This window comes from Carettochelys insculpta, chromosome 5 (genome assembly GCF_033958435.1).
Source record: "Carettochelys insculpta isolate YL-2023 chromosome 5, ASM3395843v1, whole genome shotgun sequence".
In the NCBI taxonomy this organism is placed as follows: Eukaryota; Metazoa; Chordata; order Testudines; family Carettochelyidae; genus Carettochelys; species Carettochelys insculpta.
Genome location: NC_134141.1, coordinates 46,779,775 through 46,796,721, shown reverse-complemented (window position 1 = coordinate 46,796,721; position 16,947 = coordinate 46,779,775). Strand labels below are relative to the sequence as shown.

The 16,947-nt window shown below is 41.3% G+C and overlaps 1 protein-coding gene across 1 annotated transcript in view; it reads left to right on the top strand.

The window, feature by feature from the left end:
- Positions 1 to 16,947, top strand: part of FBN2 (fibrillin 2) — a 314,667-nt gene that overhangs the window by 17,214 nt on the left and 280,506 nt on the right. Inside the window, exon 5 of the mRNA XM_074995040.1 lies at positions 7,925 to 8,020. Within this exon, the coding sequence (XP_074851141.1) occupies positions 7,925 to 8,020 (96 nt within the window). The remainder of the gene's footprint in view (positions 1 to 7,924; positions 8,021 to 16,947) is intronic.

The following is a 16,947-nucleotide window of genomic DNA, read 5'->3' as shown; positions in this document are numbered from 1 at the left end:
AGCCACCTGGGGGAAGTCTCCCTCAGTGGATAAGATACTTGGGGGCTGGCTGACAGCTATCTGGGGGCCTTGCATCTGACTAGGGGGAAGTCTTCCTCAGCAGATAAGATGCTTGGGGGTTGGCTGGCAGCTATTCAAGGGCCTTTCATACAACTGGGGGAAGGCTCCCTCAGTGGATAATATACTTGGGGGCTGGCAGCTATTCAGAGGCCTTGCAGCTGACCGGTGGAAAGTCTCTCTCAGCAGATGAGAAACTTGAGGGCTGGCTGGCAGCTATTTGGGGGCCTTGCAGCCAACCAGAGAGAAGTCTCCCTCAGTGGATAAGATACACAGGGCTGGCTGCTATCTGGGGGCCTTGCAGCCGACCGGGGGAAGTCTCCCTTGACGGAAAATTGAGAGGGCAGGTATTCAGTATGAGCTTGATGCAAAGGCCATTGAAAACAGCATATCAGCTCTACAATTATCACAGACAGCCAAGTAAAGGTTGTAGTGACCAAAGGAGGCAATACCATTCATTTCAATGGGCTTTGGCTCAGGCCGAATTTCTTTTCAGTTACGGGTTAATCCATTCCAGATCAACAATCTGGAGTGGGAAGGCCTTCTTATGAAAAACATTGAAAGTAGTCTTTGAGGGGAAGAAAAAGCTTTGCCACTAGAGTGGCTGGCTTTTGACAGAAAAGGAACCATCAGTGTTTTTAATGAGCCATTTGCATTTTCCGTGGAACGCTCACATCTGCTGGTCTTTTGAGTGAAAATTCTTCTTCTGAGGATCTTCTTTGCCAGGAGGTCTAAACGCAGATCCAAGCCTTAATCTTACACAGCTGTTCAGATCTGCCCTATGTCACAGTTCATTCTCCAGGTTGCTCGTAGAGTGGAATGTACTACTACCTCTCATTCAGGGTAGATTGCAAAGCTGCAGCATAGCCGCCTGAATTTCTGTCCTCAGCCCCTCCATTTCTGCATGTGCTCCAGTGGTTTTGCATTCCGTTTTGAAAACCTGTTGGTTGGGAAGTCTGAAATCTTTTTTCTAACCCTTCCTATCTGCTTTCTTTATGCTTTGGCTGTTGAGTCCAGCCTCCTGCACTCACAGCAGGACCTATCACCATCCCAGACATTTTGTTTAAATCTATTTGCCCCATATCCTTAAATGGCCCAATCACCGATTCAACTCACAGCCCTGAGTTCAGCAGGCAAAAGCTCGAACTGTTTTGCTATCCCTCCTCCCTCTCCCCTCACTTATAAAAAAAAAAAATCACTTAGGGTGTGTCTAGACTAGGAACTAACTTGAAAGTTAGGCACTACTTTGAATTAGCCAGCAGAGTCTGCACACTTTTTTTCCCTTAATTCGAAGTAGGGAGCCCAACTTCAAAGTCCTTACTCCATTCCTGGGAATGGAGTAGTGCCCTACTTGGAACTTTAACTTTGAAGTAGGGTGTGTGTAGATGCTGAACTTCGAAGTAAGCATCTTCAAAGTTATTTTTGTAGCGTAGACATAGCCTTAGAAAAGCAAGGTTCTTCCTGGAAAAAGAGATGTTTGCTTAATACAGCATAGGAATTAGGGGAACGAAATGTAGGAAGATGCTGGGGCATTTTTTTACCAGGCTGCACCAGCGAAAATACTGAGAATGCTATGGGGCTCAGGGAACTGTGGGATAGGCTCCCACAATACACTGCTGCAACAGTTGATATTTGATGACTTACGTGTGGCAGCAAGAAATTGAATTTGTGGGGAGCGTTTGGGAAGGTGAGGATGCTCAAACTCGAATTTATAAAACCCAGCATTAAAAATCAATTTTAATAAAGCCGATATTAGATCTTTGTGTTGGTGCACTGTTTGTCTTCTGACTGGGATCCCTGTGAAGACTACTGCAGATATGGGCTACGTCTACATGTGCCCCAAACTTCGAAATGGCCACGCAAATGGCCATTTCGAAGTTTACTAATGAAGCGCTGAAATGCATATTCAGCGCTTCCTTAGCATGCGGGCGGCAGCGGCGCTTCGAAATTGATGCTCCTTGCCGCCGCGCGGCGCGTCCAGACGGGGCTCCTTTTCGAAAGGACCCCGCCTACTTCGAAGTCCCCTTATTCCCAGCAGCTCATGGGAATAAGGACACTTCAAAGTAGGCAGGGTCCTTTCGAAAAGGAGCCCCGTCTGGACACGCCGCGCGGCGGCAAGGAACGTCAATTTCGAAGCGCCGCTGCCACCCGCATGCTAATGAAGCGCTGAATATGCATTTCAGCGCTTCATTAGTAAACTTCGAAATGGCCATTTGCGTGGCCGTTTCGAAGTTTGGGGCACGTGTAGACACGGCCATGATGTATCAATGTGTATTTTTAAACTAAGAGGTGGGGGAAAGCCGATTCATGCGGGGGAGCACCTGGATCGGACGGAGACTTCTCTTACACGAGGCTCCATAGACAGGGATTCCCTAGAAGTTAGTCAGATAGGGAACGTGGGAAATAATATATGGGCAAGATCAGATGTGAAACAATCGCATATAAAAAAATCCAACGCGTCTGTGAAAGGCGGACATATAAATAGTGGTAGTTTTCTAACATGCTTTTACACTAATGCTAGGAGTCTGTCTAATAAGATGGGTGAACTGGAGTACCTCATATCAAAGGAGGAAGTTGACATAATAGGCATCTCAGAAACATGGTGGAATGAGGACAATCAGTGGGACACTATCATACCGGGATATAAATTATATCGGAAAGACAGAACAGGTCGTGCGGGTGGCGGAGTGGTACTATATGTGAAGGATAATATAGAATCAAATGAAGTAAAAATCCTAAAGGAATCAAAATGTTCCATAGAATCATTATGGATAACAATTCATTCCTCTAATATGAATATGGCATTAGGAATATATTACCGACCACCTAACCAGGACAGTGATAGTGATGCTGAAATGATAAGGGAGATTAGAGAGGCTATCAAAATAAAAAACACAGTAATAATAGGAGATTTCAATTATCCCCATATTGATTGGGTGCATGTCACCTCAGGACGGGATTCAGAGATTAAATTTCTTGATGCCTTAAATGACTGCTTCTTGGAGCAGCTAGTACAGGAACCCACAAGGGGAGAGTCGATTCTCGATCTAGTCCTGACTGGAACGCAGGATCTGGTCCAAGAGGTAACTGTTACTGGACCGCTTGGAAATAGTGACCACAATATAATAACTTTTAATATTCCTGTGTTGGGAAGAACACCTCAGCGGTCAAACACTCTGGCATTTAATTTCAAAAAGGGGAATTACACTAAAATGAGGAAGCTAGTTAAACAGAAACTAAAAGGTAGAGTAATTAAACTAAAATCCCTGGAAGCTGCATGGAAACTGTTTAAAGACACCATACTAGAGGCCCAACTTAAATGTATACCCCAAATAAAAAACACAGTAAGAGACCTAACAAAGAACCACCATGGCTAAACAGCCATGTTAAAAAGGCAGTGAGAGAGAAAAGGGCAGCTTTTAAAAAGTGGAAGTCAAATCCTAGTGAGGAAAATAGAAAGGAACATAAACACTCCCAAATTAAGTGTCATAATGTAGTAAGAAAAGCCAAAAAAGATTTTGAGGAACAGCTAGCCAAAAATTCAAAAAACGATAGTAAAATGTTTTTTAAATACATTAGAAGCAGGAAGCCCGCTAAAAAAGCAGTGGGGCCCTTGGACGATAAAGATATAAAAGGAGCGATCAAGGAAGACAGTGCCATTGCGGAGCGATTAAATGATTTCTTTGCTTCAGTCTTCACGGCTGAGTATGTTACAGAGGTTCCTAAATCTGAGCCAGCCTTTTTAGGTGACAAATCTGAGGAACTCACTCAGATTGAAGTGACATTAGAGGAGGTTTTGGAGTTAATTGATAAGCTGAATAGTAACAAGTCTCCAGGACCAGATGGCATTCACCCAAGGGTTCTGAAAGAACTCAAATGTGAAATTGCGGAGTTATTAACAGTGGTTTGTAACCTATCCTTTAAATCCACTTTGGTACCAAATGACTGGAAGACGGCCAATATAACACCAATATTTAAAAAAGGCTCTAGAGGAGATCCTGGCAATTATAGACCGATAAGTTTAACATCAGTACCAGGCAAATTAGTAGAAACACTAGTAAAGAGTAAAATTGCAAGGCACATAGAAGAGCACGAATTGTTGGGCAAAAGTCAGCATGGTTTCTGCAGAGGGAAGTCGTGTCTAACTAATCTATTAGAATTCTTTGAAGGGGTTAATAAACATGCGGACAAAGGGCACCCAGTGGACATAATATACCTAGATTTCCAGAAAGCCTTTGACACGGTCCCACACCAAAGGCTTTTATGTAAATTAGGTGGTCATGGGATATGAGGAAAGGTCCTTTCATGGATCGGGAATTGGTTAAAAGACAGAAAACAAAGGGTGGGAATAAATGGTAAATTTTCACAATGGAGGAGGGTAACTAGTGGTGTTCCCCAGGGGTCAGTCCTGGGACCGATCCTGTTCAAGTTGTTCATCAATGATCTAGAAAATGAGGTAAGCAGTGAGGTGGCAAAGTTTGCAGATGACACCAAGTTGTTCAGGACAGTCAAAACCAAAACAGATTGTGAAGAACTACAAAAAGATCTCAGCAAACTGAGTGATTGGGCAGCAAAATGGCAAATGAAATTTAATGTGGGTAAGTGTAAGGTAATGCATGTTGGAAAAAATAACTCAAATTACACGTACTACATGATGGGGTCAAATTTAGCTACGACAGATCAGGAAAGGGATCTTGGAGTTATAGTGGATAGTTCTCTGAAGACATCCACGCAGTGTGCAGCGGCAGTTAGTAAGGCAAATAGGATGTTAGGAATTATTAAAAAAGGGATCGATAATAAGACAAAAGATATCATGCTTCCCCTATATAAAACTATGGTACGCCCACATCTTGAGTACTGCGTGCAGATGTGGTCTCCTCACCTCAAAAAAGATATATTGGCATTAGAAAAGGTGCAGAAAAGGGCGACTAAGATGATTAGGGGCTTGGAAAGGGTCCCATATGGGGAGAGGCTAGAGAGACTGGGACTTTTCAGTTTGGAAAAGAGGCGATTGAGGGGCAATATGATAGAGGTATATAAAATCATGAATGGTGTGGAGAAAGTGAATATAGAAAAATTATTTACCTTTTCCCATAATACAAGAACTAGGAGACACCAAATGAAATTGATGGGTAGTAGGTTCAAAACTAATAAAAGGAAATTTTTCTTCACACAGCGCACAGTCAACCTGTGGAACTCCTTGCCCGAGGAGGTTGTGAAGGCCAGGACTCTATTAGGGTTTAAAAAAGAGCTTGATAAATTTTTGCAGGTTAGGTCCATAAATGGCTATTAGCCAGGGATAAAGTATGGTGCCCTAGCCTTCATAACAAGGGCAGGAGATGGATGGCAGGAGATAAATCACTTGATCATTGTCTTCTGTTCTCCTTCTCTGGGGCACCTGGCATTGGCCACCGTCAGCAGATGGGATGCTGGGCTGGATGGACCTTTGGTCTGACCCAGTATGGCCATTCTTATGTTCTTATGTTCTCTCAGGTGTCCTGGCCATACCTGTTTCTGGCCAGCCCTGAGTATTTTTAGGGTTGCACTGTCTGGATACTTGCTGTTAAACTCTGAGTTTCTGATATATTTGTAAGCAACTCATCTACCAAAGCGGCTGATGTTGGGACCTCATAGGCATGGAATATAATTATTATAGCTTTAGTTTCTGAGAAACTAGCTTAGTTCTTTTATTCAGAAAAATAATATTTAAATATGAGTGTACGAATATATAAAGGTTATGTAACTAGTGTAATTTGAAGGATTCCCTTTCTAACGTTATGTTGGTGTCTAAGAAATGAAACACCATGATTCCATGCTTTAGTAAAACTTCTCTACTTGATCCAGCCACTTGAGGACTCTGCTTGTGTGAAGGGATCCTGTAATGCTGTGGAACTGCAGTTGCAGCTTGCGTTCTAGCTCTTTGTGCTTCTCCTCACTTACCCATACTGAATTGTGGCTGTGGAAATAGGGATGGGTCAGCAAGACACTTGGGCTCCAGGAATCCCTGACTGCCAGAAGGGCTCCTGAGAACCACTAGCAACCAGTGGATGTTACAATAGCCTTGGGCTGTTTTAAGTCTTGTATGAGCATAAAACATAATATTTATCAGCCTCAGAAGCAGGGAAACCCAAAGTCCACTTTAAGCCATCTTCTCCCAGATGCCTCCTTCACTCTTCTCATGCAGCCTGGAGGTTGAGCTACAGACAGTTATTAAAATGTGGTTCTGCGCTGAAACCGGAATATGTAAACTAGCATATTTTCATTGAACTGTGATTTTTTTTATGTATTCAAGCTGTGTCTGCTAACTTTATGGCAGAAATAAGTTCTGGCCACTATTTGTGCCTGTTAGTGTTGCAAAACCAGGACCATGATTCCAGCAAAGCATGTAAGTCATGCCTAATTTTAAGCAGCTATTTAATTTCACCTTCCTTAGCAGAGCTTTTTAGCATGTGCTAAAAATTAAGTATATTGAAACTAGTGCAAATGTGGGGGGAATTTGGGCTGCAAAATCTTTATTACTGCAGGTTGAACGTCTCTAATCTGGAACTCTCTCATCTGGCTGCATCCATAATCTGACATGATTTTAGTTAGCTGGATGTGGCTATGTCTACACTACCCCAAAACTTCGAAATGGCCATGCAAACGGCCATTTCAAAGTTTACTAATGAAGTGCTGAAATACATATTCAGCGCCTCATTGGAATGCAGGCAGCTGTGGCACTTCGAAATTGACACGGCTCGTCCAGACGGGGCTCCTTTTCGAAAGGACCCCGACAACTTCGAAATCCCCTTATTTCTAACAGCAGATAGGAATAAGGGGATTTTGAAGTAGCTGGGGTCCTTTCGAAAAGGAGCCCCATCTGGACAAGCTGCGCGGTGGCGAGCCGCGTCAATTTTGAAGTGCCGCAGCTGCCTGCATTCTAATGAGGCGCTGAATATGTATTTCAGCACTTCATTAGTAAACTTTGAAATGGCCGTTTGCATGGCCATTTCGAAGTTTTGGGCTAGTGTAGACATAGCCATAAATTTTGTTTGCAGCTACCAGTCCTGGCTCTCAGTGTTCTGTGCTGATACTTAGCTGTGACTTACCCCTAAATGTCTTCTAAGAGCCCAGTAAGCAGTGGAAGTGTTCTTAATGTAATATGAGATTAATATTACAAAGCAATATTGACCTCCTGTGAGCTGGCAAATTCTCTCATCCGCTACTGGTCAGGTCTCTGGGGTGCCAGATGAGAGAGGTTCAACAAGGAGTGCTGATCTTTAAGAAGCAAAATAACCCAGCTTGGTTTTCTGGTGTAGGGTGATCCTATAGGGCAGTTAAAAAAACATTTTTACTTGCAAATTGAGGACTGTGGATAAGGAAATCTTTGGAAAAACACTAACAATAGAGCTCATCAGAAAATAGTAAATTCTTTTGGATCTTTTTCTCGTTTTCACTAAAGTTTGATTTTATCTAAGATTTCCAACAAGCTCTAATAAGCATAGTCCTCATGATTCCATTTTTTACAGTGGCACTTTTCAGCTTTGATTAATATTTTGAGGAATTTTTACTTTTTTAAAGAATTTGGGAAACTAATCTTAAGCATAACATCTTATTTGAGATTAATGGGTTAAAACCAATTTGGTCTTTCAACAGCCAACAATTTTGGAATTGTCAATGAACAAAATATGTCCCTTAGTTTGATTAAGTATGAAAAGTTTCTGAATGACAAGCTTTTGAGCAGATTTGACTGAAATCTACCCTTTAGCTTTGATTGTCTGCTACTCTGTCATAATGCCCTTGAGATATATTTATTAACCAATTTTTAACAGATTACAAAGATATACTATGAGTATTACATCAGCATTTCAACTTTCTTCAAACACAGCTGTCTGTGAAAATGGTTGCCAGAATGGAGGACGTTGTATTGGACCCAACCGCTGTGCGTGCGTATATGGATTTACTGGTCCTCAGTGCGAAAGAGGTAAGAAAAATAAATATGCAAGTAAGTTTCTAATATGCACTTTGTAGATAAATATTTTTCTTTCCTTTGCCTGTAGCATTTCTGATTGTAATTTTTCCACTTGCTTTTGTTGTGATGGAGTAAAAGCTGAGTACTTATAGATAGATTTCACGTTCTTCGTCAATTCAACAGACAGTGGGCTAAATCCTACTGTCATGCTGAGTGCATTAGGGCAGATATGTTGATTGCACTGGAACTATATAATTGTAACTGAGTAGAATTTGGCCCAGTTTTCTATGTAATAATTTTTTACGAGACTGGTATAAGACTATGCTGATGTGAAATTGTCTTTAAGAAACTATTTTAAAAAGTTTTCATTTATCCTTATTCCTATTTAAGACCCCAATTCTAGAAAGCATATCTATCCTGGAAAGCACATCTTTGACTGCTTTCCTGAAATGGGACCTAAATTATAATTGTATCAGTTTTACTAGTATTACTGAAGAAGCTATCATCTTATTTATTACAAGGATAGAAATGTCAGTCCTAGCTATGTCACCAACGACAATGCTTAAAATATTTCATGCTAAACGGAAGCAAAATGGTTTAATGGTATCTGAACTATACTCTTCATGTTAATCGTGAAAGACAATAGTACCATGTAGAAAAATTTGGAATAATTGGGGTTGGTCAATCAATAAACAGATTTTACAATATACTTTCCCTTCAAAATGTGTTATAACTGAGTTTTTGTTGCAGATAACAGCTAGGAATATTTTGTTCATTTTTAAACAACAAGGCCTTCAAATGATTATCTGATCACTGCTAAAGGCATCTGTCCATCAGGCAAACAAAATGAATATTAATATTAAATTGAGCTAATGGTGAAAGATTCCCTCAACATACCTTCTATTTTAAAATGTTCTTGAAGACTTCTTTTCAAAACAATCACTAGAATTATTTATCCTTTAACCTGTCGGCATTAATTAAAGTTGATGCTGGTTCACCTGGTAAAAATTAATATTTTGTCTTTGTCTGACCTAGTTATTTTCAGTGTGTGTGCAGATAAGTTCACTAATCAACAAGCATGATGGAGAGCAAGAGAGAGGTGGAAAGCTAATGAACAGCAAATGTATTATTATTGCACCTTCTCATGAAAATACTCAGTAGAATTCTCATTTATAAAAAAGTGGCATTTGCACCTCAACAATCTGGGGTTATCCTGTATTGTTTCAAACAACTACATTTAAGAGTTGTATCTCCTGGGGCTCATCTACACGAGCCCTCTTCTTTGAAAAGGGCATGTGAATGATCCCGCTTGGTGAATAGCAATGAGGTGCTGCGCTGCATGTGCAGCACCGCGTTAGTATAATTCTTGCTGCGCGAACTTTGAAGTTGCTAACTTCAAAGCGGCAACAAGCAGTCTAGCCGTGGGCATTTCCAAGTACCCATGCTGCTTCGGAGCTCCCTTACTCCCAAAACAATACATATAGGAATTTCAAATTGAGATTTTCAGATCCACTCGAAGGATTTGAATGGACAAATTTGGGCAGTCAAAACTTCTAGATTGCTTTTAAAACCTGAACCTCATTGTGTTGGAACAGAGTTTGGTTTGCCAGATAGGGATGATATTGTCACCTGAGGTGTAGCTTGCAGAATATAATAACTGACCAGAAAGAATTAGCTTTGTTAAAAATGTCAACCATAATAATTCTTTCCAGATTCTGCTTTCTGTTACATTGATGAAAGTACAAAGCAACTCCATTTAATTCAATGAAAGGCTGTGTCTACACTAGAGTGATCTGTCAACAGAAGTTTTTGTTGGAAGATATCTTCTGTTGACAGATCTCAGCCAAATTACCAAGTGGGCTGAAAAAGTCCATTCTGTCAACAGAGAACAATTGGAACATCCGGCCACTCTCTTGACAAAACAGCCAACATGAAGTAGAGCAGACAGGGTGGCCCGGTGTCCTGGAAGCCCTGTCTGTCGACAGAAGGTCCCCTGGAAAGTACAGACTGGCTTTCTGTTGACAAAGATCTGTTGAGAAAGGTGATCTGCCTCGTGGGGAGTGGCAGAATCCTGTTGACAGAAAGCCTTGGGAATGTGGATGCTCCACAGGTTTTGTCAACAAAACTCTCTATAGATATATCCAAAGGTCTGTGAGCAGAATTTTGCAGTAGTGTTACATTCAGGATGTCTTGCAGACTTGTAGCCTGAAGCTGAAAACAGAGCTAGTATCATATTATTACACACTTTTTATATTCATATCTGCAAAGGTCTGACTCTGATTTTCATGTGACATTAATTGCTCAGTCTAAATCCATGCTTACTTAGTAATACAATATCAGTACACAAACAGGCAATATATGATATAGGTATAGTAGCACATTTTTTATATGTGGTTTAAAGCAATCCTGCTAGCAGTTTCTGAAATAAATATGGGAAAAAAATTGTGGGTCTGTTTTCAAGATTTATTTTAAGCAATGTATGTCCAGGGATTAATAGGCTTTATATTAGTAAAATTAAACAAGGTAGGTGAGAAACACTCCTTGAGGAAATATGTGGTGGGGAGAGAGAGAAAAAATTGTTTTTCAGACACAGCTTTAAAAATACTTGGAAGATATTTAGAATGTGTAAGTCTTTTCATTATTGATGAAAGTCATTAATCCCTGCACAGAGCCTGGGAACAATAGGCATTAGTGGGAGTGAATAGAATCTAACCCCCAATTAAGTGGACAGGTTGCAGAGCAGAAGTGTGCGAGTTTGCAAATGGTCCTCTATTTGCAATTTCTTAAACTGTCATTAGTGTAGTGCAGATGGCAGCAGCGCTGTGCTAAATGGCTGCATAGACACGGCCTACAACAATGAACTGCTATCCCATCCCATATGTTGGAATATTGGTCACACTGTCATAAGCATAGTGCTGCTGGTGGCAATGCTGTGCTAAAGGGCTATTTAGACACTGCCGTAGTGTCCCCTTTGTGCCATGGGTGCATGTTCCATGGACACATGTTTAGCTTGCCATCCATGCTCAGATTCAGGCAGATAAATCTGGAATTGATAAGGAGCCCACCTCTGTAGGCTGAAAGAAGCATCCAAATCTCCCTTGGTCTGAGTCACTATTACTTAGGGAGTATTGAAAAACTTTAGTGGTATCTGAGGACCGTCTGGAAAATGTGTACTTCAACCTGTGTGAACAGGAAGTGTACTTTTGCCTTTCAAGAAAGTTTTCCATGTATGAAATATATTTATGCATCTATTCCTGTAAATTAGTATAAAAAAGAATGAAGTCTTGAACGATAGCATTACTCGTTAAAAATCATATCCCCCTGATACAGTTTGGTTATTTTAAAATCATGGGAAACCTTAATTTCATATAGTTGATATAAGATAACATGGAGAAATCTGTAAAATACAATGCACGTCTGTTCTGCTCTATGGTAATTTACATTTTTTCCTTCAGTAATAAAATAAGATTATGATTTACAGCTTGATGAAAAGGGCCTTATTCTTATGTACAGTTGTGGTAGTAGACACCTTACTAATAGTCTGCCTTTAACAAAAAACAATATTCTATGGTTTTCTTCTGAAACAAGCTTTTTAGCAACCGTTCTAATTGTTAAGCTAAATTTTTGTAGTAAAAGTTTAGATGAACTACCCTCGTAAATCACATTACAATTTTAAGGCTTCATCTTGTTTACTTTTTACATTACTGTGTTTTTAAATGCATAGTTTTTATTGTTCTGTAAATTAAGGTCCTTTTAAATTAGGCATTTTCCCTCTAATGTATAACAAATGTGGCTTTCCTTCAGATTGGCCTCCCAGACTGAGCTATTTGATAAAACATGACTGCTTGTTCAGCTATCTGGGCTCCGAGCAGACTAATTTCCGGGCTGGAGACGGGACGCTGAGCAGTAACTAATGACTGGCATGATTACACTATTTAACTTGAGACTAGCTGCTGGGATAACAAGAGAGCAGAACCTGTTTTGGAGTGCCTGCCTTACTTTTTTGTGATATAGACAATGACCTTCTGTACTTACTATCCAAAGCTGTTCTTGTGGTCAACTCTTCCTCTTTAGTTGTGGACACAGTAGGTTTGGTCTGTTGGAAAGTTAAGGCACTTGATTTTGTCAGTTGCTTAAAACTGAATGAGTTATGAAAAGATTATATACTGAAATATTCTGCCCCCATTCTCGTGCATCTGTGTGAAATAATGCAACCATTCCAAGGCGCTGTCCTTATTATATGTACACAGATATAGCCCCACTTGCTTCTGAAACCACTGAAGAAAGAACTACTTGTATGAGTAAAGGTTTGTAGGGCCAGGTGCTTCATTCAAAGGAAACTTGCATCCTTGCACAGATTGAACCTCTCTAGTTTGGCACCTTCGAAACCTGATGGGTGTCGAACAAGAGAATTTGCCAAATCATGAGAGATCAGTATTGTCAAGCAGCATTACCAACACACTGCTTACTGGGCCCTTAGAAGACATTTAGGAGTAAATTACAGCTAAATAACAGCACAGAACTCTGGTGGCTGTAAATAGTCTTTATGGGACCACGGGAAACTTGGCCATACCCATGATATGTGGTCATCTGGCTAACTAAAATCATGCTGCATTATGGATGAGACAATGTCAGAACAGAGAGATTCAACCCTTGTGCACACAGAGCACTTTTAAAATTACCTGGGGAGGTGTACAGGCCTAAAGTGAACGAACGAAATAAGGTGTCTGACACTTGGTCTACACTAGGGAACAAAGTTGATTGGAGATGCTCAATTTTAGCTACGCTTTTACTGTAACTAGAGTTGATGTATCAGAATCGACCTTCAGCCCAATTGGTAGGTCAGGACTCTTCAGGCTCACACCAGCATCCCGTACTCCACATGATAGCATGGAGTACCAGGGTTGATGGCTGAGCCCAGAGAGATCAATTTTGCTGCATCTTCACACAGGCAGAAAAATCAAACTCTGGAAGATCACAGCACATCAAATGCCCAGTAAGTATAGATATACCCTGAGGGAAAGAAGAGCTTCTGGTTCTACAGCTCATCATGCAGAGTAGAAAGAGAATTCTCAAGCTGTGTTACTGGTAAGAAAGATCACTGTGTGTGGATGTAGTGGTGGTGGAAGGGATTGGGGAGTAGAGGCAGTGGAATGGGGTAGCAGTAAATGCCTTTGAGTCTTATGTGATAGGGCAGATTGAAGTCCTCTGTGAAAGCTGCTCTTTGTTCTATGAAATGTACATCAAAGAGAAGGTCAGACCACATACTGGTATTCATGATGTTTGGTGGTGGTATCAATAGTATGAGAAACCGAAGCATTTCGACAGCCTCAGTGCATGTAGTTGAAAGCCATTTTGGAACCATTTGGTGGTCTTGGATTTTGGACTTTAGTGCCTCAGAGCTCAAGAATTCCAGAAAGCCTGCAGCCACACAGATGGCAAAAGGTTATTTTCAACATACATCTGTTATCTGCCAGACAAAAATGTTACTGCACTACAGCTCAAGAAGGACATGTACTCTATAAAGTCACTTGCTTTATTTCAGTTGCCTACCATTGATCGAACACACACACACAGAGCTTCTGTAGGTGCAGTTGTAGGTCCATAAGCCATTTAAAGGTTTCTTCTGTGGTGCTGCGGATACCATACATTTCACATTTGAATTCATATTTGCAGCGCTTTATTATGATATGTTCAGTGGTTTGGGTGTTCTCACTGCAGTCACACAGAGGAATCTTTGATTTCCCATGTGTCAAATAGCTGCATCTTCTATGGTTTATTTGGATGCAGTTCAGCACAATTCAGAGTCTATAGGGCCAGTTGAAACCAGGAGGGCAGCTGGCTGAGTAAGTAATAGTGTGTGCATAGGGAATGGTGGATGAAATCCAGGCACTTTGCCATTCCCTGGCTAGATTTAGAGACATGAAGTGGTTGCATATGATCCACAGAGATTTTAGCATTTCCGGAATTGTTGGTATATGTTGTCCAAAGTGTGCCAGATGGAAAGCTCAGGTAGTCTTTTGTGCATTGAAGTTCTCATGCTGTGGATATGATATATTGGCTTTGGGGCATGTTGGCTTTGGGGCATACTGCACAGTTTCACTATAGAACTAGAAAGTTACAGTGTGTGCAATTCTGTTTTCAGGGTGGAAACAAAAGACTACCAAATTGCTTTCAGCTTTCATTTTTGGAAGTACTCCTCCATGATCTTGAGGTCAGAGGTAAAGGTCACTTCAAATTTCATAAACCAGATCATCAGCATACACAATCTTTTGCACTATTTTTAGGTGTCTTGTTTGTCCAGATATTGAAAAGCATAGGAGAGAATACAGAACTTGGTGGTAGCCCATTAGTCCAAGTGTCTGGCTTGCTGGTGCGATCTGAGGTATATGTATGTTGTTCAGCTGCTAAGCATGGTATTCAGCAGCGGGAAAACCTGCATACAGGGGGTTGCTTTTTCCAGTTTCTATAACAGTCCGTACTTCTGTAACCCACATACCTATTGGGTGTGGCTCCCTGTCCCATGTAGTAGCACATAGAATGGGTTTCCTCTACAGCCGTAGCTGAGATGCAGCTGGCTTTTAGCTCAAACTGTAGAGGCTCATACACTAAGCTCCAGAGGTCCCAGGTTCAGTTGCTCCTGTCTGCGGTTATACTTCCAGACTCGGTTGTAGCTTACTGATGGATTAAAGTGTTGCTAGCCGTAAGTCTTCAGTGGAATCTGGCTTACTTCAGGGAAAGAACATGACCACAGCAAACAGCTTAGTACTTGATTGGCTGACTTCCACAGCAGGACTGATTTGGTTCAGAATCATAAACTCCCTCATCTTGCAGGTGGTATTTAGTAGGGTGATTTGCCTATAATTGGAAAAATCATCAGCAAGTTCTCCAGACTTACAGTGCAGTAAGAGCAGTTTCTCTCTCCACTCAGGGATTTCACCACTCTTTAGAATGCTCATGAAAATCTGCACCCAATGCCATACCAGTGGATGCAGGTTGTACAGGAACTTTAGATAGATGCCGTCTTTCCCCACTGCTTTTCCCAGTTTTATTGCTGCATTGATCTCTTCATTTGTGCGTGGTCCAGACCAGGGGGATGATGGAGTGCACCTCCTGGAGTTGATGCTGGACATGATCCTAGACTTGTCTATGGTACTGGTTGTGCATTGATTGTTTCGATGTCCACAGACATATCGCAATGATGGCATTAGCTTTCATGTGTGGGCATGTGGCATGGCATGAGCATGTGAAATTTAGACTGTCAAGTCACCATTTCCACATTTCTGCATCGTGGGATGCCAGGAGGGCTTGTCCAGTTTCTGAGTCTCAACACTCTTCAGATTTGTGCAGGGGCTCTTGACTGTCTGTGGTCAAGCAAGGAATGTACAGTGACCTGTGTCCTTAGAGGATGTTTTTCTGACTTTTTTTTTTTTTAAACTGAGCTCCTAATTTCCATGACAAAGAAGTCTGTAGTGAAAGTGGCCTGGTCTGCTTTTTTTGAAGGTCCATGTGGGTCAGTTCTGCTGTGTGCTGGCTGTTTGGGTTGTTTTCAAGGGCCAGCTGCATGGCAGGTATCCGTGTACTTGTATCCTCTTTAGAGATCAGTATCAGGTCAGGGCAGCATTCCACCATTCATTGGAAACTCTAAACAAGTTGTTTAGCTGAACAGATGCTATAATTACCAGTAGACTAATTTTCTTTGTCACAGGTGGCACAGTGAGGTGCACTTTATTGTGTGCTTTACTGTAGCGCTTACCAACCTTACTTGGGATAGGAGTCTTGTTGGGCTAGGTGCTGTACATACACAAAGTCAGAGCCAGTCTCTGCCCCAAAGAGCTTATCTAAACAGGCTAAGGAGATATATTTTCCACTTTACAGATGGGGAATTCAGGCACAGAGATTGGAATTTGCCCTAGGCCATACAAGGAGTCTGTGGGAGAGCATGGAATCAAACCCCAATTTCTTTAGTCCTGGCCCAGTGCTTTAAACGTAACGCCATCCTTCTGATTTTCTTAGTGACTAATATCTACTGCCCTCATTATGCTCCAAGAATGAAAGTGTGGCCAAAAGTGAGAGAGAGTTTGAGCAGAGAGGGAGAAGAGGATCATATGGAAGACTTGGGTGAACAGCTACTCAGTGTCAGCATGTGCACCGCGCTGCCCACCAGTCAGCAGTTATCTTGAGAACTGCATACAGGCCTTTTGTTTTTGTGTGAGGCGGGGAGAGAGAGAGTGCTGTCTATTTCTTCTTTTAGCAGAGGAAGGGGAACTATGCTGTTTGTTCCTTGCAACTGTTCCAATATTTGAATGGCTGGCAGGCTTCAAGACTGGGCTGGGAGGTCTGTGTAACTGCTACGGATACTGCTGGGAAAGCTTAAGAATTTTTTACACTATATAATTTGCTCCTTTTGTAGTTCTGTGACTGGATATATGCAGTGCTCAGGATTTATGCAACAGTGTTTTGTAGCACATGTTTTCTAGGTGGAGAATCATGTGTAAACAGGAGATCCCCCTCTTGTGTAAGACTTTATAAAAGGATATTTGAGATGGAGCAGATTGGTGGGAGCCCTTTTGTGAAAAGCTGCTGAAACAGCCATATATATTAGTCTTTCTGCTCCTTGGAGAGAACTGTTTGCTCAGGTTGGCTCTTTTTGTGACTTACCTGGAATTTAGAGGAGTCAGTGCAGGGCCAGATTATTTGACTTAACTTTCCTGAATTTTAAATGTCTTTAGTTATTTGCTCTAGATTCTTATTGGCAAGGTCTACACTAGACGCATCTGTCGACAGAAACATCTGCCAACAGAGTTGTATCCACAGAAATTCTGTTGACAGAGTGCATCTATACACAAAAGGGGTGCATCTACACTTGCATTCCTCTTTCTAAAGAGGTATGCAAATGAGGTGTGTATTTGGCACCTCATTTGCATATTCTTATTTCG